This window comes from Pleurodeles waltl, chromosome 6 (genome assembly GCF_031143425.1).
Source record: "Pleurodeles waltl isolate 20211129_DDA chromosome 6, aPleWal1.hap1.20221129, whole genome shotgun sequence".
NCBI lineage: Eukaryota > Metazoa > Chordata > Amphibia > Caudata > Salamandridae > Pleurodeles > Pleurodeles waltl.
The window spans coordinates 1,463,423,090-1,463,450,377 of record NC_090445.1 but is presented as its reverse complement, the minus strand read 5'-3'; the positions used below and the strand labels follow the sequence as shown (position 1 = coordinate 1,463,450,377).

Sequence of the window (27,288 nt, the reverse complement as noted above, 5' to 3'; positions counted from 1 at the left end):
TAACCTCTATTTCATGTCCTTAACTCTTTCTTTCCCCTTCCATCTTCCATCTATATTCCGAGGATTTGCTAAAGAGTGTGCAATGCATTTTTTAAATGTTTTTAGCAAAATAAGATAAATTCTTAAGTGTTCTAGGGGTGGTCTAATAGTTTCAAGCAAATAATTTACATTAGTGTGTTTCTGCTAAATGTGTTTTCATTTATTTGGGTTTCCAGAAATCGGGTACAATTGTTTTGTTTTCATTCATGTAGATTCTACAACAATCACTTATCATGATGTACATATCTTTGTGTAACAATAACTGGACAAACTGTGTTTCCTACAGTCCCTATTAGGCGAGCACCAAAACTATATTTGACAATTGTTTGCCCATATCATACTTTGGGTAATCAGTTCTTGAGTCCTCTCTATTACAGGCGAAAGCAATGTCCATTTCATACAAAGTGGTACAGAGACACAGAAGACAGACAAAAATGAGCCTTTACATATGCACAGTAGGCTACTGTTAATAGTCACAATTTTTTTTCTGATATATAACAAAATAAACAATGCAGGTCCCCTGATGAAATGGATCAAGTAATGTCCTTATCGCTTCAGAATTCAACTTTTTAATTGACGTGAAGCTGGAAGTGGAACCCCAAGCACCTCCATACACAGTAACCAAAGGGAAGCAGTCTAACAGGACAGCTTTCCCTTTGTGAACCAGTTACTACCTCCTTTGAGATGTCAATAACTTTTCAATGGTTTGTAATTACAGCTGTGTTTCATAAATGCCATATAAAATGTGTAGTAAAACCCATTTTGTGATTCAGAAAGGCTTTTCCGTTAAGCAAAAGGGGCTTAGAAAATAGTAAAAAAAAAAAATCTGCAGTTGCTACTCCTGTTATTTTGTTAGTCATAAGATTTGCAACTACGAAATAGTTTTGTTCGTCAGGTCTTTGATGTCCTACAATGATGCAATATATTAGTGAAGGGAAAGGAAGTCTTATCAATAGTGAGCGTGATATCCACCTCTTGGCCTATTAATTCCGATGGACCTAGTTGCAGGAGCTACTAAAAGCTGCTGGAAGCAACTAAAATATTTGGGGCAAAACTACAGAGTAGAAAGAGAAATTACTGAGAAACTAGACTCAGAAATACCAATTCCTGAGTTAATTTCCCAATACCCAGGGAATTCTCCAGGTTCAATCCATTAATGCCACACCCTTTATCTGGATCCCAGATCTAAGTACATTATAAACTGTCAAAAAGAGTATGCTTCAGGTCCAGGCAGTGTGCCACTATATAGGTTTATTGAAAATGCTGATTTGGGGGCACCCTTAGTTATAAATGTGTTGAAAGCAGTGCCAAAGTGTGGCCTGCTCCCCATATAGAGTAAGTCCGTGATGGTTCTGATTTTTAAAAAAGAAAATAAATCTGATCAAAGCTGCTATAGGCTAATTTCAATTATTGACTTTATACTTAAGTTGATGTGGAAAATACTTATGTCAGGATTAGAAAGCTGGAGAGCAGAAAATAATATAGTTTGTGATGTCTTTGGAAAGACCTTGGCACCATTGAACAATGTTTGAATTTAAATCTCTTTATTAGTAAGTACAATCTAGCTAAAACATTTAATTCTACATGACACTTTTGGACCTGTTGTCCACGTTTGATTGTTTTGGTTGTTTCAAGCTGTAGGGACTCTTTGCCAATTTGGGAGTAGATGAGTGTATAGTATATTTTCTACGCCAGCTGTATGCTGATGCTACAGCACGTGCTCGGTACAGTTGAAAGAGTGACTGAGCTGTATGATGTTAGTAGGGGAGTGAGGCAGGGATATATTTTAGCCCGATTACTTTTTACCTTATATATAAATAACATAGAAAGATAATTAGTGGATGAGGCCGGAAGAACGAGTCCGGAACCACGAGGCTGTGAAAAACGAAAGCAAAACAACGCTTTCGTTTTCCACAACTCCCTTGTTTCGGTACCTTAACCACGCATGTCAGAACAACGTACATGTGTGGTTAAGGTACAGAAGGGAGTTGGAGCGGATATGGTGAATGAGGAGGTAAGTTGGGCTGGGACTGGGGCTGTTTTGGGGGGTAGGGGGTGGGGGTGCTGGGGGTGATTAGGGTTTTGAGGGGCAGGGTTTAGGTTTTAGGGGTGGGGTGGGGACTGAGGGTATTTTTAGTTTTTGTGGTGGGGTGGGGGCCTGGGGGTGATTAGAGTTTGGGGGGCTCAGGGTTTAGGTTTGAGGGGTGGGGTGGGGTGGGGGGCTGGAGTGGATGCATGCTGGGTTGTGCATGCTGATTGGTAATGACTTTACCGGGAATGCGTTTACAACAGTAACATCGTTGTAAACACATTCGTGGTAAAGGCATTAGTGTTTAGAATGAGGTCGTTGATCCGACCTCGTTGCTGAGCCACGGGTGGTTTACGCACCCGTGGTTCCGACATATAACCATGCCGCAAATAGTGTTCCCACCCCTACTTATTTTGCTGCATGCACATGAAGCAATGTTAGTGGCACACGCAGGAAATGTCCTACAAACTCTACTTGACAACTGTGCTTTCCTCATGGATTATTCGGGTTTGAAGATTAATTGTGGAAAAACATATGCTATGATAATTAGTGTGACAAGGAAGAAGGCCTGTACAAGTAATTTCACATCATTCACTGTTATTAAAACCACTAATCATCATTGCCAAGTAACATAAAAGAAAATCTAAACCGCACATAAATATCTTCTGATCTTTCTAGCCTGAAGTTAAAAAACATACAATAGGAAAACGGACAAAAAGGAAATATAACTTATAGAAGTACACAAGAGCTGCTTTACATTGCCTAAAATTTGAATATTTCAATAAGGGTATAATAAACTTTCATCGGTATCACATAAAAACAACAGGAAATAACTAGCGTAAAGTGGTCTGCTCAGAAAACTCATCGCGAGGACAGACCAGTAAATGTGCACGTGGTGTTTTCATCATTAAAAGCTATTAAAAATGTGCTGTATTTAAATAGAATCCGGTCAATAAAAATCTGTGTTTGAGATCATGGTGATTGTAAAGCTGAATACAGAGTTGAAGAAAAAGGCGTGCGTCTTGACTGTCCCTTTTTTCAATTCCCTGCCCTCCAAATCTCTGTAGTAATGTTAGTAATCAGCATTTTAAAGTTCCTTTTACTCATTCCTAGTATGGATTCTGGTTCATCAAAATATTTCGAAATTCCCATATTCACACAAAAATTCTTTATAAGAGCTAACCGGGGTATTTGATTCACACCATCCAAGTGCAAACACTCCCGCATGATCTCTATTTAAGGTTGCTGCAAGTTTCCTCCAGATAGTATTCCATTGTCATAAAGGGGCTAATTAAATACCAGCCGCGGACTGTCCCTTTGGGCGGAGGGGCCACGTCCCCCCCACCTATTGCCCCTCAGGAAGAGTGGTTGTCAGGCTGAGCAAAGGTCAGCTTGACAGACACTCTTCATGTTCAGCAATTTGCGCAGACTCCTTGCTGCCTGAGCTGAACTTTGCTGGGCTGAAGAAGTCACAGCTCCTATGGGCGTGACCTCGTCAGCTCAGCAAAGGTGCCTAGAGGCCCTCCCCCTCAGTGACGAGGGGAAGCGTCACCCATTGACTTTGACCTGGGCGCTTCAGGTTTAAGCCCTTAAGCGTCCAGGGCGAGTGTCAATCATTCACACCTCATCACAGAGTGGGGTGTGATCAGCAGTTTCACTGAACCCATTCCACTCTGTGACGAGGCTGGGACTGCTGCCTTCCCTCACTGGCTGACCCAAGATCCCTAAGGTCAGCCAGAGAGGGAAGGCAGTAGTCCCAACCCTCCTGGGACCTCGAAGCTGAAGGTAAGTGTGTGTGTGATTTTTTTTTTTAAATGAATGTTTGGTGCATGTGTGTATGTTTGAATGTTGATGAGTGTTGTGAATGGATGTGCTTGTGTGTGTGTGTGAGTAAATGAGTGTGAGTGTGCTTCCCGCCCACCCCCTCCCTCCTAAAACTGCCAGCTGCCACTGTTAAATACGATAATTCCATGAATGGGATACCTAATTCACCAAGACAAATATGACTGGCATGGCTCGACGGAACAGCTAACAATTTATTTAGACTCTTATTTTCATCTTGCTGTAGTATAGCCACATTTGAATAATCATAAAGTGTGCCGGTGATTCTTGGTGCGTATGGAAAATTTCGTGGTGATTTGTCAAGTGGGGTCTGAGAAAAAGGGGGAGGCAAAAAGTGCTTTCCAATGTTAATTCCCATAAGAGTTTTGAACTCAATCACGGCCCGAACCACTGGAGGAAAGTACACCAAATTTGGCAGAACTTATGCCCTAAGGTAAGTAATAATTCGCTAGGCACTGCTAATTACCCAACATATTACATCACTCATGACATCTTACATAACATCATTGATAATATCAATGTAACATTTGCAGTAAAATTATTTAGCAGAAAACTGTGCATGGTGAGGACGCGAGTTATAGTTACCTTAGGGCGAAAGTTACAGATACTTGAGCTAGCGATACCTATAACTGCTGAATTTCTATGGTTTTGTGTGAGTAAATTTAGATCCTAACTTCCTAACTATAAGTTCCCTGTAACCTCTGTTTTTTTAAGTGAATATAAATATGTACATATACATAGATATATATTCTGGTGAAATGATAAATACTACTCATCGAACCAGCTGCACCATATCGCCACCTCTCATCAATCACCATCCAGAAAACGAGGAAGGAAAGTATATTTATCATCTGCTTTATTCAGTGCATCGATCACCGGAAACGCTAACTCCCACTGAAACTGTCAGCGCGTTTCAGCTTTCGCCTTCGGCCGGACATGTTTCCCCCACATTAATCACCATTTTATAGATACAACTTTTGAGCCATCAACTATTTCCATGATACCTTCGTATTAGCAATGGTGGCAGCCATCTTTGAATGTATATATCGATCATTTTTAAACCATATCATTCTAACAAAAACTCCACATATATATATATTCAATGGAAAAAAAACAAAGGTTTTAGGGACGTTATAGGCTGGTTCTCAATTTACTTGTACAAAACCATAGAAATTCAGCAGCTATAGTTAGAGTTCTTTCAAGTAACTATAACTCACACGCTAAGGTAACTATAATTTGTGCCCTTGCCATGCACAGTTTTCTTATCAATAATGTTATTGCAAATGTTGCAGCAATATAAAAAATGGCATACAGGATCTCATTAATGACATAATATGTGGAGCAATTGGCTGTGCATGGCGAAGGCCGAGTTATAGTTACCTTGGTGCAAAATTATGTCAAACCTATAATTTGCCCCTAAAACACACCTATATCACACCCTGGGTCAGGATACCTTCACCCTGACCCCTTATGCCATATTCAATTGAATTTTCACCCCCAGGCACTGTGTCCAGTGAAATAAATGGCGGTCACAACTTTCTAGTCAGGTTGCAGTCAGCCAATAGGCACGCTTCTTTTTTGCACGCGTATTCACAAAAATTTGAGAATTTCTTTATTTTGTTTGCGGCCAGATATATACAAATGTATTTGCCTTTAAATATCTTCCACACTACTGGACTGATTTACACCAAATAAGCAAAAGATTAATCTGCGTACCAAAAGCTAGCTTTCTGCCAAATTTGACGTAATTCCGCCCAATGGTTCGGGCTGTAGACGTGTCTAAAGGTACAAAGGGAATTAACATGGGAAACACAACTTTTTCGACCCGCCCCCGTTTTTCTCGGCCTTCGCTTCACGGATCACCCCAAAACTTTCCGTATGTAACAAGAATCACCGCAACACTTTTTTTTGGAACTTTTCATGAAGATTCATCAAACGGTGCCAAAGATATAGACAAGTCAAAAAATGTTTTTCTATGGAAACATGGTCCTGACTATAACTACCTATTGGCGATTCTGCAATCCCGGTATAAACAGCAGTCATTAATTTCTTCATAATCAACAGCTTGTGACGCACCAAGTCACCGATTATAAACAAAAGACATAAAAATTAGACTAGTATAAGTTATTACAGTCGAGTTCCAACATCACAATGCTGCAAGAGCCAGCAGCCGAGGTGGAAGGAAGGGCAAGTCATTGGGCATAACTGAAGTAGCTATTCAAAGCAATTAAAATAGAAAGTTGCTTTTCTTTCTTCAGCTCTATTCAATAGATTAAAGTGACAAGCAAAGAGAATGTTTATTTTTTCACTCTTTTGATAGAGAAAAGCTAGAATCTTTCTATAAATGTTTTTACACATTCTGAGCTACAAGCTAAACTGACTTGTATTGAACTGTTTCTAATATCGGCTTGCAACAAACATCTAACAGGTTTTTGATGTGTTTAATTTTGCACTAGAGGTTTTATTTTATTCCACATGTCTGCACACATGCTCACCCTTTCCTATGAAAGTGCTATGCACAAAGGTTGTGAGTAATCTGTGGGAAAGGTGATGGTTTGATTATGTATTATCTGGGATAGCGTACATGAAATAAGGGTGGTACAAATCACCTCAGAATTGCAAAACCTTATAAAGGAATTCTGCCTTGTTTGTTTATTTGGTTTATGAAACTCCTTGGTGACTTGCCATATTCTTATAATGTACGTCAGGGCATACATCGTCATATATAGCCTCCTAGTTTCCAACAAATGTCCTCAGTTATTTCAATAAATAAAAAGTGGACCCAAGTATGAAAAAGTATCTCTGGTTAAACTTTTGTTGTTTTAGATATGTATGTACTTTATTTTATTTGTGATGTCTTTTATGGTGCTATAGTGTGGCGAACAAATTTTTTGGGATTGATTTAATGCCTCACCCCTTGAATTTAAAAGGGCCAAGCACCATTGCAACGCTACAGTAGAGTCATTTTTTATGCTAATGTGGCGTTGGAAGGCCAAAAACACTGTGCCATGTTAACAAAGTGGTGCAATGCTTGCACTGCACCACTTTGTAACCCCTTGCACCACATTATGCCTGCGCCAGGCATAATGTATGCAAAGGGGGCATTCCGGCACTAGGGTGGCCCAAAAAAATCGCAAAGAAATCTAAGAGATTTATTTGCGGCATTTTTATCAACATTTTTAATGCCTGCTAAGAGTAGGCAGTAAAGGGAGGCTCCTATTGATTTCAATGGGTCTCTGGGTGCTTTGCTGAATTAGCGCCAACATTTTTGACACTTGCATAAAAACTAATGATGCTAGTACCTCTGACTACCGCCATGGTGCGCCGCGTTTTAAATACGGCACACACTTGGTGGCGCTTGGGCGCTAAGGGGCGCAAGAAAAGTGGCGATGCACACGCCACTTTTAATAAATCTGCCCCATAGTTTCTGTTCTTTACATGAGCCATATTAACCCTCTGCACTACTTTATGGTGAGTCAAAACTGCCACTAGACAAAACTCTGCTCTCTCTCTCTAACAAAAATATTAATCACAAGAGTTATCTTGACATTTGAATTGATTCCTGAAGGCTAGACGCACAAGCTACTTTTCTGCAGGTACTTTTAAATCGCAAGTTTCATAAGTTATTGCTAAACACAGCGCCCCCCCCCCACTCCAAGTCAGCTCCCGGTGCGGCCGCACTGGTCACACCGCTCTAAAGCCGGCCCTGATTGGTGCACCTGGTATGTTAAACTTAGGAAGTATTACTAATACAATAAAGTTTGTGCTGTTCTGTTTACCGCTTCCACTCTTCCCGACTTGTTCATTTACTAAGCACATTTAAACACAAGAGGCAATTTATGGAAGACAACAAAGTCTATAGTTGGTAAAGCTTTACAGCTGTTTCGTAGGTTTGTTTGTAGATTTAGCTGAAGACTAAGTAGTTCACGTGCTACACCCTCAATCACACGTCCTAAAGCCCTTCAACCTGTCACCGTCTCATACCTAGCTAACTTGCTCGCACAGGGGAGAGACATTATTTTAATCCAGCTTGCGACATTGCCGAACGTGCAACAGAAGGAGAGAGAGGAGAAAAGGCCTGCGATGGAGCTGTGTGAAGAACCTGCACAGCACACTTCTGAAATGAACAAAGTACTCCTGAACTGAAAATTGATAACAACCAATTATTAAAAGTGCCAAGGGGCCTCAGTGTGACCCTGGCAGAAGGGGTAAGGCTAGAAGGCTAGGCATAACTACATTTTGTGCTCTCTTTACATCAGCTCCGATTATTAGTTGAGGGACATTCTTTCTGTGTCTGCCCTTGAGTGCATCCCAAGTGCTGATTGGAAACGTAAATGCTAATCTGCAGTAATAACCAATCCGAATAACGCTTGTGCCTGTCCTTCTTAATTTGTTGTGCCTGATTCGAAATCAGACAGCAAGTCCCAAAACAATTGGCAACTGTGTCAAAGGTTTTTCATTAATTTTATTTGCATTTTGTGAAACAAGGAAACTATCTATCACACAAGAATAAGGCTACATCAGTGTTCAGGACACCATATCAGCTGTGTACAATCATCAGTGTACCATCACAATGAAATTTATGAATGTCAGAATTATAAGTCACCTGGCTACATACGTGTAAATCGCTTTTAACAACTAATGCGAGACTAAAAGGGCACAATGCCTACTTTTTTGCTGGTATTCAGGCTTGATACGAGTTTGGACAAGAAGATTTCTCTCAAGTTCAAAGAGCTGTTCTAGCATTCACAATCCTAAAAAATAAGGGCCAAGCGGGAATAGAGACTAGACACACTCTGTCCTTGTGACCCATTGATCTGTTAGTCAAAAGGACCACACTGACCGGTACGGCAATGTTTTTCTTTTTTTTTTTAAAGAAAATTAGACTTTCATCTATTTCGCTAATTTTCCTCACCTTTTCTCACTCTGAGATACGACTTGTAGCTGATTCAAAAGCAGGATTATTGTTTTCCTGCCTAACAGTACAATTAGTACAACAGGAGATTCCTCCTACCCTGTATGGCAACCTCAAATTGTTGTCAGGGGTGATTTGGGCCACTTTTATGCCAATATCTACATCATTATTTAGACATTCCTCAAACAAAGGCTCGGTTTACAAGGGCCTGTTTAGAAGGACACTGCAATAGCACTAATACTACTAATAGGGCAGATGTACATCCATCCCAGTAGAACTGCGCACAAATAGTATTCCCCCAGGTACCTGGAACTGAACTGAATCCGCTCAAGCCTCAGAAAGCAACCTTGAAGTATTGTCCTAGTGCTTCATAACTAAATGGCAGATGTTTAATAATAGTTCTGTAACAACATCCTATATTTTCTAAAGTTTTAAGTTTTATGTTAGGTGTTTTTATGTTTCAGGTCTTTGATTCTGTTTCCAGTCGTGTGTACAGCGCTCTGATACATTTGGGCACATATTGACGCTTTATAAAACACTATGAATAAATAATACATAAATAAATATATAAATATATAAATAGATACATAGATAAATAGATAAAGATAGAAACAAATAAATAAATAAGGCACATCAGAGGGGTAAACATCCTTTATGTCGAATGTTTTATAACGAAGTCCTGGTTAACGAAAGCGGAGCAACGCTTTCTTTAACCACGACTTCGTTATTTTGTGCCTTAACCACGCATGTCCTGAACAACGAACATGCATGGTTAAGGTACAAACAAGGGAGTCGGCTGAGGAGGACGACGCAGATGACAAGGTGACGACTCAGGTAAGTGGGGGGTTTTAGGTTTTGGGCAGGGGGAGGGGGGTCAGGGGGTTTTAGGTTTTGGGGTGGGGTTGGGGGGGTGGGGCGTTTTTGGTTTTGTGGAGTGGGTGGGGGGTCAGGAGGTTTTAGGTTTTAGGGTGGGGTTGGGGGGGTGGGGCGTTTTTGGTTTTGGGGAGTGGGTGGGGGGTCAGGGGTTTTAGGTTTTAGGGTGGGGTGGGGCGTTTTTGGTTTTGGGGAGTGGGTGGGGGGGTCAGGGGGTTTTAGGTTTTGGGGTGGGGTTGGGGGGGTGGGGCGTTTTTGGTTTTGGGGAGTGGGTGGGGGGTCAGGGGGTTTTAGGTATTAGGGTGGGGTTGGGTTGGTGGGGCGTTTTTGGTTTTGGGGAGTGGGTGGGGGGTCAGGCGGTTTTAGGTTTTGGGGTGGGGTTGGGGGGGGTGGGGTGAGGGATGTAGGGTGAATGGTGCCTATTGCTAATGATTTTATCAGGAATGCCTTTACAATGAAATATCGTTGTTAAGGCATTCGTGGTAAAATCATTAGTAGTAAAGACGAGGTCGGTGTTCCGACCTCGTTGTTAAGGTTAGTAGTAGTTTAAGATTCGGTGTTCCGTCATATAACCCATCAGAGGAAGTGGGACATTTCATGGTGGCGAATAATCTCCCATGGGAACTTGTCTTTTTTGTTGTATACTGCACACTAGAGACCCAACTCAGTTTTGAAAACGGAAACTGACAGAAATGGTAATTAAAATAAATTATTGTGTAATAAAACTTACATTGTTTTAAAACTCACAGGAGTGAAAGGTCACCAATTAGCCACAACATCAGTGACATGATCAGTGCTTTGGGAATGAAGGGTGGAGTAATTCTATCGAGTAAATAATCAGTTGCGGCTGGTGTCAGGGCAAAGTGGCGGCACAAAACAGACACAACAAAAATACATACACAAAAAAATTCACCTGCCGCCCGCAGCTTCATTGCTCTTCTGGCTCCACTGCAGGATAGGCTTCCAGACTGCCTTGCGGCCAATCCTAATGCTGCTCTCATGCTGCTACTCCACCATAGCGGAGGAGCAGCTGCTGTAAGTAATCATATTATTGCAACAACAAATACATAAAATCACTCCTCTCCAGAATAAAAAAAAAACCACTTAATCAAACGTTCCATAGCTGGGATCTAAAAATTGCTGGCTAGCTGAGCCATGGCTGACCTTTAGAATTTCATTTGTTGAGAAACGACATAAAGGTCACCTTTTCATGGGGAGAGAGAAAGGGGTTTTGGTTGTATTGTTCACCATAACAGGCACATTTCTGTGGCTTTTAGGTTTCATATCATAACCATAATGCTACTTCAATTGAAGATTTATTTAGAGAAACGTCAAAGTTCTTTTCTCATAACAAATATTATTTCTCTTTTGACTAAACAACCATGATTTCCATTTATTTCTTTTCTGTGATATTTTAAGGTTTTTCCATTTTGTGGTTTTCTCAAAATCAAATAAATGCCCCACTCTACAAAGCCATTGGCTGTGTTCAGCATTTCTAGGTGTATGTATTGATGTGTTGTGTCAAGCCCCTTTAGTCTCATAAAATCCTATCACAACGTGTAACTATCCCCCTTGCCTCCAGAAATTAGCATGTGCAATGGGCACTTGGTTCAAGGCAATGCCTTTAACTACACTCTCTGCCAAGCACCCCCCCCCCAGGACGGCCACTGCACCCCATGTCATCAATGACACTGTTTCAAATACTGTACTTTCTAGTGAAAACTTTGCATTCTATGTGTTGTGAATTTGCTTTGTTTTCACTGAATTAATCAGACTAACAAACCAATAGCAATGATTTGAAAGCTAAAGATCCCAGGTTTACAAACAGTGTCAATGATAACATAGATGAGTAGCTGTTCTGATTCCAGCCATGTACTAAGCCAAACCAAATCCCTAGAATCCACTGTGCAATTTTTTTCACATCAGGCTGTGGGTGCAGGACATGTCCTCTGGTTTCTGTGCCAGCTATGTGTGACCTTTCATCAGTGTCCGGGGACTCTAGGTACAGGGGATGGCTTCCTGCCTCCACTTGCTTGACATTGTATGACATAAGACACGTTATGCAATGTTTCTAAAATAGTTTGCCTCAGCCAATCAGATTGTGTCAGTTCTCAAACCAATTTCAGACGATTACAGAACTGCAGGAATGAATGGAAAACCAGCTATCTCATCCAATAAAATTGTCTTGCTGAATTCAAATCAGTTTGTAAGCTGTTGGTCTCGAGACTTCCTGGACCTCAACCTTCAATATGGCAATAACTAAACCCTTCACGGTCCGTTTTGTAGAATCTTTAACACTTGCCTTGTTTGATATTGAGCGTTTTTGATGTAGCAAAAATTCATAATTTTAATTTGACTTAAAATGGACAGTTGCTATTTTGTAATCACCCTAAATGGATGATCATAACACATTTTGAAATGAAGAAACTATGCAGGATTCACCACGAGCTGATACATTTTTTGAACAATCCTCAAACAGCACCAAAGTTAATAACAAATCAAAAAGCCATTGCCATTGGAGAATACAGCTAGGTGGTAACCGCACACTGGTTAGCATCCTGGTAAATACTACATGATAAATTGTGTACAGAACAATGTAAACCGTTTAGCTGCTGCTATTTAATTGATAGGCGATAAACCCCACTAAATTCGTATCGTGCTCTTTTACCTAAACTGGCCAAGATAGTCTCCCACAAAACTCCCTCCACAGCTTCTAAGAAAATTAATAAAAATGAACACATGCAAAAATGAAGTTTTACATCAAGATGTTTTGGAACTGAAGAAGGGGCAAGTGAAGTAAGCAGCAAAAATAACAGCAAGATTTAGAACATAAAATAACTAACCTTGATTCAATGTCCACTGTGTCTTGGCATCTGAGGGCTGTGGGCGGTGTGTGTTCTTTGAGTAGCATTCCCATTGTACCCCATGGCTCTGAGAAACACGGTAGTCCTTTCTCCATTTCCTATAGGAAGAGACAGAGTATAGAAAGGCAACTGAGCAGATAAGGCAGAGGTCAGAAACTGGATAACCCCACCCAGTTTATACAAACGTGTGCTGGAAAAAGGAAAATAAGCAAAACTATGCAAACTGGCAGCTTCTGGGAGCGGGTTCCTCTCAGTATTGAAAAGCACAGCCAGAAAGGCAGGGTTTCTAAACATAATGCTGTCTGTTCCTGGGAAACCCTCATAATAAAAGGATATTAATGGTCTGGAACCTGGTGGAAACGTTGGCCCGCATAGAATGCAGAGTTCTGTACTTTCCCCACGCACAGTACCTTCCAGATGCTTATCCTACATATAAACCTGCTCTGTGTCAGAATTGCCCCGGCGTCAATTGAGCCATTCATATGAAACTAAAACCACAGGCCCGTAATGCCCATTTCCAGCGTCCTTCGCACATTGTTTATCTGTTGTGTGTGTAAATATTTCTACTTCATTCGAGGTCACATTCCCTGTGGGAAGCTAATTTTTAGACACGTTGCTCTGAAGTGGCTGCTCTTATTTTTTGTGTGGCATCCCTACCTTGAAATGTCCTCAGCAACGTCTACTTGATAAGCCCAGGGTCATAGGATGAAACTTTGAAAAAATCAATCTTACAATGGAAGCAGTTTAATTGTACATTCAGGCCCATATTTATACTTTTTGACGCAAAACTGCGCCAACGCAGTTTTGCGCCAAAAAAATTAGCGCCGGCTAACGCCATTCTGAAGCACCATGCGGGCGCCGTATTTATTGAATGACGTTAGCCAGCGTTAGCCGCCGGCGCCGTCTGGTGTGCGTTAAAAAAAACGACGTGCACCAGGCAGCGCCGGCGTAGGGGGATATGGGGCTTGGGCGTCAAGAAATGGGGCAAGTCAGGTTGAGGCAATTTTTTCGCCTCAACCCGATTTGCGCCATTTTTTTTCACTCCCAACCCCCATAGAAATGACTCCTGTCTTAGCAAAGACAGGAGTCATGCCCCCTTGCCCGATGGCCATGCCCAGGGGACTTCTGTCCCCTGGGCATGGTCATTGGGCATAGTGGCATGTAGGGGGGCACAAATCAGGCCCCCCTATGCCACAAAAAAAAAAAAAAAACACTTACCTGAACTTACCTAAATGTCCCTGGGATGGGTCCCTCCAGCCTTGGGTGTCCTCCTGGGGTGGTCAAGGGTGACAGGGGGTGTCCCCGGGGGCATGGGAGGGCACCTCTGGGCTCCTTAACGCCTGCCTTTTGCAGGCGCTAAAAAACGGCGCAAAAGCGGCCGTACGTCATTTTTTTTGACCCGCCCACTCCCGGGCGTGATTTTTGCCCGGGAGTATAAATCCGACGCACATGCCTCGGAGTCGATTTTTTAGACGGGAACGCCTACCTTGCATATAATTAACGCAAAGTAGGTGTCCACGCTAAAAAATGACGCTAACTCCATGGACTTTGGCGCTAGACGCGTCTAACGCCAAAGTATAAATATGGAGTTAGTTTTGCGTCGAAATTGCGTAAAAAAAAACGACGCAATTCCGGCGCAAACGGAGTATAAATATGCCCCTCAGTTGTACAACACGCAAAATTGGCGCATCCTTCAGGGTACAGATCGGTTGTGACAGACAAAGACATCAGCATGCAAGAAGCCAAGGAGACGGCTACCCACAGACATTGTTACAGCCTTCCACACTGATACAGCTGTAGACCATTCGAGGTCTTCGCTTTTAAAATTCACAATGCAAAGACATTTCAAAAGCTTTATGTCTGTTTTGAACAGTGCCAGCAATGGAAACATTTTTCTAGAAATTTATGAATATGTCTATTATTTACTCCATAAAAAGATATATTTTAAAATGTACATGAGATGCAGTAGCAACCCACACCAAACACCGATAGTTGGCATGTGTAGTGCTTGCTTGTCTCATGAACGAGAGATGCGTGTTCTGCTTCAGAGGTGGATAGATGGTTTAACAGATGATATTTAAAAAGTTTATTTTGTCCAAATAACTGTTGGGGCAGGTTAGTGTCACATTTTAGTGACCATACCTATCACGGTGGAGAAACATGATGTGGGTAAGGTTTTGCGTATATAAAACGTCTGTTTCCTTGCCACCTCTCTCCAATCACCAATGCTTGCCAATCCACTTCTATACCCAAACATCTTGGCTGTAGTCCTCTCAACCTCTTTGATAGTTTGGTCATTTTAGCAGCAGCTCCACTTTCACTGTGCCGCCTTTTTCTGAATCGCTTAAAACTAAGTTCTGACACACTATTTTCTTTCAAAACCACTCATGATGCAGTCATTTTAGTTTCACTAAAACTGCAGTCTTTTCCAAATCTGCTGTAGCTGCAGTCTTTATCCAGAGACACTTGGGTTGCAGTCTTGATATAGCTCCTCATCAGGTCAAATCACTTTGCAACCCCTTCAAGATCTAGTATCTTCGAAGCCCTGTCAACATTCTTTGTCATCATTGCTCTCTCAAGACAAGATTTCACCCAATGTCTCACAATTTCAGATCTTTTGACAAACGTTTGTTGGCCCCACTTCTTAACCATGCACTTAGCTTGAGCACAAGAATAACATTCCATGTGAGTTGTGTGCTACACAAATACATACAACATAACATTAGAATAGGAACACAAGTGAGGCTTCTCAGCAGACAGCCTTTGGAAAAAGAGGCAGCACCTGTCTCACCTGGGGGCTCATCACCCTACGGTAAAGTACAGGGAAATGTAAAAAGTGTATTAAGCTTATAATGAATATTTAAAAAAGGATACCGCATAATGACCCTAATTTTGAATTATTTAATGTATTTAAATCAATTAAATTGAAAATAAAATAGATTTTAAAAAGAAATACCAACCTAAAGTAAAATGTTTATATTTAGTTTTTATGCTTTACAAATTGGAAAGTAACATATAGAATAAATTAAATTCAATTATTAAAAAATTTAATTTACATGCATATATGGTTACTGACTGTCCAAGCAGGGCCCCCATTGACAAAACCATCAGTGAGAGTTTGAGGGGCAGCACCTAGGGACATGGGCTAGGGGTGGAGACTGACACAGGAAACACCCCTGTGGCACAACACTCTCCTACTGGAGGTTGCATCCTTGGAGGGGTCCCGCAGGTGTGACATCTTCGGAGTCACCAATCTGGGACATGTTGTACGTGTTCCGGACATCAAATTATACACAGACCTCCAAGACAAATTCCAACTAGAACACAGACAATTCTTTCGTTACTAGTAACTCAGAAATTCACTTAGACCCTTCCTCAGCAAGCTTACAGACCTACCAGAGTTTAACCCTCTGGAGGTGAATATCTATAGTCTATAAATCCCTAGTGCTCAAATGATTTGGGTGCCTCGGGCAAACCGAATTGGGAGTTGGCCCCGATAGTGCCAAGTGTCAGTGTCGGCACTATTTTAGCTGATACAATTAAAAAACCTGCATTTCATATACTTGACCCTACAGCGCTAGTGATGCATGCATAGGTCCTCTGAACCTCGTTACTCTGCTACAGTGAAGCAATGGGTGATTTCCTCCATACGCTGTGAGACTGCGCAGTTCTTCGACCCTTCTAGGATGTAGTTGGGAGCAGTTATGGAAAACCCCAAAGACTTATTCCCCAAAATAGCTCTTGTCCAGCTGGTGGATGAGGAGGAATGCACACTTGCAGAGAGGACACTGCTGAATCTGGACCTAGTGATTTCTAAAAAAGATACTGCATACCTATGGGGCAGGTGGGGGCTCTGACTTTGGGTGCTTGGAGGGCTGGGATGGGCTTCTGCTGTGTGCGAGAGAGACTGGTGTATGAGGCCAATGGATGCCTGAAGAATCATCTACGTGTGATAGAAGTGTGTGAGAGGTATAGAGAGCAAGACAAATAAATAATCGCCTATGGACAGGAGCCTCATCTAAGAATTGCAGGATAGTAGAAGCTAGACATTGCATTGAAAGAGAGGTATTACTGATATGATTGAGAATCTGACAAATGTATACTGCGTGTGATTTTATTACATGCGATGGTGTTGCTTAAACAAAAAAAAATCAATAGAAAGATTGATTAAAAAATATTACATTTATTTTTCAATTAAAACTGTTATTAAAGTATTTAAAAATCCAATAAGTATTTTTGTAGTCATATATCATTTTTTACTTTAAGTATATATTGTACATCTTTTGAGAAAGTAGAAATGAGTTAATTATTTTTAACACTGATTTCTATGGGTTTCCAATTTAAGTCCCTGCCTCTATGGGAGTATGTTGCAGTAACAATGGTTGGCCATGTATGATTCTCAACTTACTCCAGGTCTCAGCTGGAGTACAGTTATAAATATTTGGGATCCTTTGTGCATCTTGTAACTTTAGAAGTGCAATCTGTGAATAGGAATGGGCTTTAGTGGGTGGGTGCAAGACCCTTCTTAACCCCCTCTAAGCCTCTTCTTACTCCCCCAAACCCCTCCTATTTTATAATGAATATTCCATATTTTCCAGCTCTCCTTCCCACATTTACAATTGAAATGTAGGTGTACGTTTAATATTCTAAGAAAATTGCATTTGCAGCCCAAGGTAAACTTTCATCTTAGCTCAAAATGGCAGAGACATAAAAACATTGTCAGTAGACTAAACGTTAGGCTTTAAAGTGAGGAGAGGCCTGCAAGCCTGAGAGAGCTAGATGTAGGCGAGCCAATGAAAGCAAGCCTAACTGAGGTCAAAGGCTCTTGCTCAGCCCTTGTTCCCATGACCACTCCGAATTAGAGTTTTGTCTGCATCCGTTGTCTAACCCTATTTATCCCCTTACTAATGCAATTTTGAAAACAATAAAATCCCCATTCTATGAAAAGACATCTAGATCACATGTTCATGTGGGAAAACGTATTGGCAAACAATCTAATCAGAAATGTGTTTACTTGTGAACTACTTCAGTATAGTGTTCATGTGCCAGGATCCTCTTCTTTGCATCTAGAGTGCATCTAGAGTGATTCCTCAAACTTAGAAATGCAGAGAACAACACACAGGCAGTTATTATCCATGTTGTTTGCTATACTGAACTAAAATTATGTTAGAAAAATGGTTTCTTTTTTGTAATTTTTCGCATTCTGTGAATGAATCATACTTAGTTTCCCTATCTGGCTTCTTGGAAATTGTTTTATTTGGTGTCTGTGTTTGATTTATCCTGCGATTTGTATACATACTCTCACTAGTTTATGTCGTGATTAGCTATTTATGTTACTGCATAATTGTATATTAATGATATTGACAATTTTTGTAGTGAATATCACTTGTGATTTGTCTGCTGACATTCTGTGCAATGATTCTTCTTGAAGGTATCATTTTAGTAAACACAATGCAATGCAGTAATATTAGCTAAAGTAGTAAATTGAAATCGCATCTATTAAAAAATGAAAAATTTTGAATTTTAAAGAATAGTCATACTTTTACATTTCTTCATTTACATCCTTTGCAGGATAATTTGTTTAACAGCATGACTTGTTTTGCACCACGCATGACAAAGCTTGACCACTGGCTTGACTCCTTCTCTGGATCTGCAGGGTTACCCGCCGATCTAACAAGATCTCAATGGTTCCTCTTTCCAGAAGAAAGAAGTGACAACACTTGACCACAATCTCATTTATTTTCCTCAAATCCTGAACAATCCGAACCTTCCCACTTGGCTTCTCCAAATCCATTATTGGTGAATTACATGGACTGCTCAACACTTCTTTCAGAACTCCCTGCTTCACAAAATCTGCAATTATCTGAGCCACTTTCATCAGGGCATATTGTGGCATGTTGTACTGTGGAAGTTGGGAAAAAAATGCATTTGACTTTAAGGTAACCTTGACTGGCTCCACTCCTTTAATCAGACCCACTTTTTTCCCTGTCAAATCCCACACGTTCTCTTGTACTGTTCCCTGCAAATCAGAATGGAGCTTTTTCACTGTGAACATCGGGAAAAACTCAACCAAAAGGTACTCCTCATTTGTAGTTTCACACTCTGTATCTGGAGCTTGGTCTTCATCATCATCACTATTCGTCTGAATCTCAATTCTATCATTTGAGTAAGTAATCAAACACTTCGTCTTACACAGCAAGTCCCTTCCCAGTAGGGATAACGGACTCGAATCACAGACTACAAATTTATGCAGTCCCTGGAAATTGCCAATTTCAATTTGAACTGGATTTGTGATCGGGTTTGTCAAGTACTGGTTTACTACTCCTACAACTTGAACTGTTCTACCTGAAAGGGGCTAATTCGGGACTTCTGCACTTCTTACTGTAGAGCGTGTAGCTCCTGTGTCCACCAAGAATGAAACTCTGTGACCCATGACCTTTCCCCTCACATAAGGACCTCTCAGATCTACTTCTAAAGAAGTTGCAAGCACACATGGCACCTCATCTGAACTGTCACTCGTCCATCCACCATTTGTTTAATTCTCACTGAGTAACGGGAATTGGTGCACTGTGTTACCACTTCTGTCTTGCCTCTGACCTGTGACCTGTTGAGAAAGCATTATCTGTTGCTCCTCTATCAGGGCTTAATGTATCGCATTTGCTGTCTAGGTACCATGGGAACCTGCTGCTGCATCGGCTGCAACTGTGACACTTGTGCACGAGGCATTTGCACCTGCTGCACGGGTTGAAAATTCTGCACTAGATTCACATTATTCTGAGAATTTTCATTGGGACCCCTTATTCTCGGTCCTCTCACATTTTGAAATGAATTGATGTCATTACCTTGCTGAGCAACACCTTCCTGCACCATCATCGGACACCCCCGCTTTCAATGTCCACCGGCTCCACAAATGTGACACAGCAATAGCTTCTTCATTCCTTGCACATCATTCTGAACCACTACAGTATTCAACTCTGGACCACGATTCATATTACCTCCACGACCTCTACCTCTCATCTGGGGCTGGAACATGACTTTTCCCTGTGGCATCTGCTGCACAAAATTTCCTTGCACTCCTATTTGAGCTACTTTAATTTGCCTCACCATCGCCTTCTCTTTCAACTTCTTCTGCTTCAACTCAATCTCATCACTACAGTATTTCGCATACTGCAGCACCTCATCAATCGGCTTTGCTTGCCAGCAAATCAAATGACTCTTAATCATCTGACCAATTTAAGGTCTTAATCCTTCCACAAATCTGAACACAAAATGCAACATGTCTTTCAGCTCAATTGCTTCTCTACCACTACATTCCTTGAATGCCTTCCACAATCTCTCATTGTACGCATGTATCGACTCCTCTGCTTCCTGCACTGTCCTATCAATCCTCTGCCAATCAATAATCTTGGGCGAAATCCTTGTTTTCAGAAATTCAATCACCTTATAGTAATATTTCATTACCTCAGGAGACGGTGCACCTGTATTCTTATCTCTCACCGGTTCACTTGTTGGCTAGTCTACAGTCCTCTTACACTCAACCCATAAATCAGCTGGAACCACTATCTCCAGTAGTGTGTTCAAGTCCTCCAACAAAAACTCCACAAGTTTCACACACCTGTCTGTCTGCTGATATCAATCTACTGGCTTCTCCCTCAATTTTGGATAATCATTCGTAAATGATAGAATGTCACTCCTACTCAAGGGACATGAACAAAATTTCTCCCTGGAATCTCCCTCATTGGTAAAATCTTTACTGGATCTTTTTCCTGCTGTATATTCTCAGTCAGCTCCAAGGAATCTCTTTTCTTCTTGTCTCTTTGCTTTATCCATCTGTCTTCCCATTTGTCTAATGCTCCCCAGACCTGAACACTCTGCAGTAATTCTTTAAGTTGTGCCTTCATTCCGGCTGACCTCATGCGTTCAAAATCTAATCTGTAACTCCACTTTAAATGTTTTTATCTTTTCAATGTTTATGCCATGTTTCTCTGCCAAATCTGCCAATCTCTGATGTCCCTTGCTCACTTCTCTCGCCCGCTCACCTCATTGGTAGCTTGGCACGAGCATGCAGACTTAACTTCAGAAGCAATGTGTAAAGTATTTGTACCAACACCGACAGTAACTCAGTGGGAACACTACAAAATGACACAACACAGGTTTAGAACAATAGGTAATATTTATCTAAACAAAACAAGACCAAAATGACAAAAATCCAACATACACAAGTCAAGCTATGAATTTTCAAAGGATAATCTTAAATCCTTTAGAAAACAGTGAGAACATTGTTAGTGTACAAAAGTACCTGGGTAGCGTCAACAGAACATGGTACGGGTGAGTGTGCGTTGGAAAAGGCCAGCGATGCGTCAGTTTCTCACTCGCAACCAAGACTGTGCTTCGTTCCTCCTCCGGTCGGGTCGGCATGTGTCATTTCTTCTCCCCCGCAAGAGAGCGATGCGTCGATCCGGGCAGGCACCTCGGGTCTGGGCAGGCTTTGGTGGTCATTATGAACATGGAGGTAAACACCGCACCGCTGGCGGTGGCGGTAACTACCGCCAACAGGCTGGCGGTCCAGACCACCAAATAATGAAGCACTTGAGAAACAGGTAGTGGGCCATCCACCCACTGCCATTTTGGTAGCCCCCCGATGACGGGGGAGGCCATCTTTAGCCCGGCGGAAAGGCACATCATGCCCGCCAAATAATAAAACACCACACCGCCATCAGTTCCGGGGCGGGAACCACCACCACGCAAAGCTTGGCCGAAACGACCTATAGAAAGGAAACACTCAGCGGAGGCACACAGACGCTGACGCAGACATGGAGCGACAGTTGGCAATAACACCAGTGCATCTCCTTGCCATATTTCTCCAGGACCGTGACTGACGACGAGTGTGACTGTGAAGGAGCGTGAATAGAATATAGCCAAGCGGTTCACACCACTCAGCTATTTTACCTTTGCATGTAGATGAAAGTATGACAGTCAAAATGTTGCAGAGTAGCAAGGTAGGACCCTGTGGCTGGTGAGAGTACCATAAAGTCAGACATGATGAATGTAGGGACCCACTGACACACTGACATTTGTTGCCAAAAGAATAGGGGGAAGAAACTTGCAGCATTTATCCATCAAGGCTGCTTCACAATTTGACATCTTATCCTGCTCCAGAGTTTTACCTTTGGACTTAGAATAATGGAGGTTGAAGTCCTTGAAATCACCCTACAAGCCTGTATCCCTTCTGCTCACAGTCATGTTAAAGTTCATCTTTTCACATCACAAAGCTCTAAGTGAGAAAACCAGAGGCCACAACTTTTTTAAGTCTTAACTGTTCTTGGATGGTTATATTCCTTTTTGTGGCCACTGCACCAGCTTCAAAACTTCAAGGGCAGCCTCCAAAGTACCAGGGCAGTGATGGCAGTGGAGGCAGGCTCAACCTCTATCTTCAGCCTGGACTTCAGCCCAGGCCACAGTTCCCACTGATCCACCTGACCGTTACATGAAAGATGCACTTCTAGAGATTTACATCCCTGTGACCATAGGAGGCTAAGAGGTCTGATCTTTGAGAGGCACTTTTTGTTATTCAGTGCAAGAGAGGGGAGGCCCATGCCTCTGTCTTTCTCTTGGTAGTCACAGTGGTAGGTTCTTCCTCTTCTGCCCCTACCAGATCCAGATCTTATAGTGCCACTACCAAGTTATTGGGGAGAAATCCTAATTCTATCCTCAAATATTCACATACAAAGCCAAACAACCATTTTAATTCTTCCTGTCACCGTACTGTGAGGCCAGTCCAGAAAAGCCTAGCCTAGCCTCGCTGTTAGTAAAATGAGCTAAATCCTCTGGAAAACCAACTCAGTTTTGTTCTGTGCCCAGACAATCAAAGTACACCACTTGGCTGGGAGATGGGCAGCACTTTAGCGTGTCAGATGTTGTAGCCCTGATGAAGCAACAGATTGAATTGTACAGGTGCTGGCCAGTTAGTTTAAGAAGAATATGAGAAAGAACAAACTAATTATAAGAGGCATCAAAAGTCTAATGGGTTTTTAGTGATTTTTGTTTTTCAAATACTTAAATAGACCTTGAAACAACTTGCCTTTTTGCACATCATAATCAAAGGCATCTTGGCTCAACTATCTTTCCATCCGTCATGAAGACCCAGGGTTCAAGAAATATAATACATTCTAAATCCGTAATCTGCTAAGGTGAAACATTCAAAATATAGTTTGCAGTTCGCTTTCCAACACAACTTGATTTCCAGAATATTTCTCCGTATTCAAAATGCTCTTCAGCAAGCTTTAAAGGAAGTAACTGCTGTCCCAAAAAGAACTACAAATCCAAAATGGGATGTCCTGGCTACAACATTGTAACATGATAGCCTAGAAAAGATACCATAAGACATGAGGGAAGTTATGTCTAAAAATCCAGGACGACCCGCACCATCTCAATCCCAATGAGAATTTAGGCGTTCATTAGAAATTTAGGGTCCATTTAGAGTTTTGCAGAGGGGGCATTCCATCACACTATCCAAATTTGAGTCAGGGAGACCACCAGATTTACACTGATGGGGGTAACATTTACTCTGCTGCCATGAACCTGCCTCTGACAGCCCGAAGGAGTGGGGGCCATCAAAAGAAGCACATAACACCATCCGCTCTACTTAGGGTAGACAGCATTATGTATATTCTTTTCCTGTCCATAAAATCTGGTGCTGAGGGAGGGGAAAAATATAAAGGTCCCCTCACACCATGGGGAAAACAAATCCCTTGGTGTGGGATCCATTTTGCTGCTTTGGGAGTTTGTTGTTGAAAAAGAAAACATTTTGGAAAAGTCTACTCATGTTTGAAATGTACAGGAACCACTATGACTGTGGTTTCTGTAAATGTTTGGAGATGAGCACGGGCCAGCAAACAGCTCTCAATCTGGCGGGAGGCATGGCAGACGTAAAGTCCTCCTCTGCCCCATCTGTCTTTATTCAATACAAGGCCTTTAGTCTTGTTGGGGGTTGAAGCATAGTGCATTCTACACATCTGTAAAGCTAATTGCTCGCTGCGCTGGCACTCCGTGAACACCACCAGTTTCTCCATCCATAAAATAAACAGAGTGGGCAGGTTTGGAGTACAGTGCAACCGTGCCCACCAGTCACCATTGGTAAGCCCTATCACTAGATCTTTCTTTTGAAAGATTCTGTGTACCTAACCCAACCCTGACATGCTAAAAGAGATCTGTTGACGGGCCAAGGACCTTTTTCCACCCAGAGAGGTATTTCACACTTAATCAGAAGGACTAGCTGAGATCATTACTACCTTTGGAGGAAGGGTAACATCATAGTATTGGTTTAGTGACCATACCGAAGTCAGCCAGGGATCATTAGACTTTATTAAAATATTTTCCTAGCTCTACATATAAAATATTCAGTGGCACTACTAAAATAGACTTTCGATGCATACCTTGTATTCCCAGCTCTTCACAGAGGTGGATGTCCACAAATGATCTAGCAAAATTAATCTTTCACAGTGAAACAGAGTCAATATCTGACTTGCACTTGCCCACTGTCCTATTCTGTATGCAGTGCTGAGAGAAAGCATAATGTGAATGACAATTTGTCAGACCAATAGAGGATGAGGCTTTTTATAATACAGAAGGCTTGAACAACAGCATGAGCTGTCTTTAGGACAAATTTAAAAACATTTACTCCTCAACAGGCTTTCACAGTGGGCTGAGTCCATTAAAGCATATACAGTGAAGTTGTAGCTGTAATACTGTCACTTTAGTGACATGACAAAACCAATAGTGTTAATTTCTCTCCTGCTATACATTATAAACCTAGATCTGTGGGTTCCAAGCTACTAACTTGGGTGACATTTTTAATAATAAAAATAGGTTTTGTACATGTTAAAACAGTTTGCTCTGTCATGTGCGTGCCTAACACTTTGGCCACAGCCTTATAGGCCGGAAATGGCTGTACTGACGCTATGTTGATTTTATCCTCACATAAGTGGGTGGTGTGAGGTATCACTGCCTCCCACATGTGACAACTGACTCTTTTGCCACTGGTTCATTTTCTGCACTATATAAACGTGACTTCACCAAAAGATCAAAAATGCCAATTGGAGCTAACCTTTTGTTAGTGTTTTTAAGAATTTGGACTTCTGGGAACTGTTAGCAATCCCTGATGCTTGAAATCCTAAAATACCTGCACATCAATCCAATTACATAACAGCAAAGAAAATGTGGGGACACCAATCAGAAGTGTAAATTCCCTACATGAACGATATGCAAATGAATTTCTGACCTTGCCACCGAATCCTCCTGTAAATCACAAAAAGTTGTGTTGCTAGCCTAATACGCTTACAAATGCATCAATTGCCACTAAGGCCCTCATTCCAACCCTGGCAGTCTCTGACCGCCAGGGCGGAGGGCAGCGGAAGCACCGCCAACAGGCTGGCGGTGCTTCCTGGGCTATTCTGACCGCGGCGGTAAAGCCGCGGTCAGAAAAGGGGAACCGCCGTTTTTCCCCTGGCGCAGGGAATCCTCCATGGCAGCGCCGCCATGGGGATTCCGACCCCCTTCCCGCCAGCCTGTTTCTGGCGGTTTTCACCGCCAGAACCAGGCTGGCGGGAACAGGTGTCGTGGGGCCCATGGGGGCCCCTGCACTGCCCATGCCACTGGCATGGGCAGTGCAGGGGCCCCCTAACAGGGCCCCACAAAGATTTTCACTGTCTGCTTAGCAGACAGTGAAAATCGCGACGGGTGCCACTGCACCCGTCGCACCCCTGCAACTCCGCAGGCTCCATTCGGAGCCGGCTTCCTCGTTGCAGGGGCTTTCCCGCTGGGCCGGCGGGCGGCCTTTTGGCGGTCGCCCGCCGGGCCAGCGGGAAAGTTGGAATGGCCGCCCCGGTCTTTTGACCGCGGGGCGGTCATTCGGCGGTGACCGCATGGCGGGCGGCGACCGCCGCCCGCCGCGTTCAGAATGACCGCCTAAATATCTGTACAACACAGTTGCGGGGTGCTGAACATACATGCGCACTGTGCACTTCTCCTCGATGCTCGTCAGAGCCTGTGGCCCCAGCCCTTTACAAGAAAACAATAATTAACACAGTTTATAATTGTTTTCTTGTAAAGGTTTTGCAGATGCCGCTGTTGGCGGGGGGCGACACTGGTAAAACAACCAATTTCACACTTCTAAGCGTATTACACAACACCAGATGCCACTACATTTCCCCCTCAACTCAACTCCTCCTTCCTACGTAAAAGCCAGGCCACTTCTGCTGTGAAAGCCCCAGACATTTTACACACTTTCCCTTGCCCAACCCATTCATGCACATCTCGCAATTCATCCTGCTTTGGACACGTGTCACCTGCCTTTCTGCCTTCCCTCTTCAGAAGATTTTTCTTTTCACCACTAGAGTGGCAGCTTTATTTGTCATGGATCGCTCTTATGCCTTACCAAAATGGGTGCTGAATGTGGCACCAGGTGACATAGAAAAAGGAACAGACACTGCGTCTTGCCACACCTATTGTCTGTGAGAAAGTGGATTAATAGTTGGGTTGGATGATAGTCCAGCACAAGTTATAATGTCACTAGTCTTGTTAGGTTCAGTAAAGATTTCAGTAATTTAAACCAGACCTCAACCCCTTGTAGCCATGGCTCAGAACAGGCAAGCTTAACTTAAGAAAATGTGTAAAGCATTTGCAGTACTGAAACAATTAAAAAGTTAAAAAAAACAAAAAAACTTGATAAATGTCCCACTTCAATTTTTCAAAATAGAGAACATTTTACTGAACAAAATGCCACCAAAATGACACAAAACCTATAAGGGGACCAGGGATTTGAGTTTCTAAAGTTTTAGATGAAAATTGTGCTAAAATGCATGAAGCACCAACCACGGTCATCTGGTTGCGCTTCACCGGTACCTCAGCGCAAGTTAAGGCTGACTACAATGAAGCACGTTGGATACAGGGACCAGATTCCTCCAAGTAAAAAAGTTACTTTCTGCCATCAAAAGACTTCAGGGAAGCAGGTAGGGGGGTGGCAATGAGAAAAGAGGCTCAACTTTGACAGATTCTGGTGCCAGGATGAAGTGTTGATGTAACTGTTGATTTAGGTGGGGAAATCCTTTGGTGATAGAAGTTCACATTTTCATGCCCAGGAGGTCTCTGGTGTTGATTGGTTGTAAGTTACGATAAAGTCAGGTGCAGCAGCGATGCACCCTCGTCAGATTGCTTGGGCAGGTAGGTCCTGGTCTCTCAATGGTTCTCAGGGGGAAAAGTTTGCAGAAAGATTCGAAGTCCAAGGTTTTACGTTTTTGTCATGAGGAGTATATTTCTGGCACCAGTCAAAGGTTCCAGAATGCCAGGATCAGTACTTGTGAGGTCAGGATTCACTTCAACAGGAGCCACAGTACGGTCCAGGGAAGGTCCTGTGTGAGAAGTGGTCAGTTGGGCTGCTCCAGGAAAGTGGGCTTCTTGCAACTTCTGTATCCTTGTAATGTAACAGGAGATCAGACAACTAACCCTTGAAATCTATTTCATAGTCCTTGGCATAGGTGGGAGCAGATTCACCCTTTAGGGTTCTCCTCATAGATCCCAAAAACAAATGCAGTTTTTTCACAGGCCAGTAGTGTTCTGAAAAGAGTGCTTAGGGGTGCCACACTTATGCCTTGCTGGTGAGTGGGGGCAGGTATCCTGGTCCCTCTATATCAATAGATAAGAAGCTCCCAGAGGCAGCCCTTCCCACT

At 42.3% G+C, this 27,288-nt stretch overlaps 1 protein-coding gene across 4 annotated transcripts in view; it reads right to left on the bottom strand.

Moving 5' to 3' along the window:
• Window positions 1-27,288, bottom strand: part of FAM13C (family with sequence similarity 13 member C) — a 753,858-nt gene that overhangs the window by 309,097 nt on the left and 417,473 nt on the right. For all 4 annotated transcript variants that reach the window (XM_069240966.1, XM_069240964.1, XM_069240967.1 and 1 more), the window contains one exon: window positions 12,542-12,660. In XM_069240966.1, the coding sequence (XP_069097067.1) occupies window positions 12,542-12,660 (119 nt within the window). The remainder of the gene's footprint in view (window positions 1-12,541; window positions 12,661-27,288) is intronic.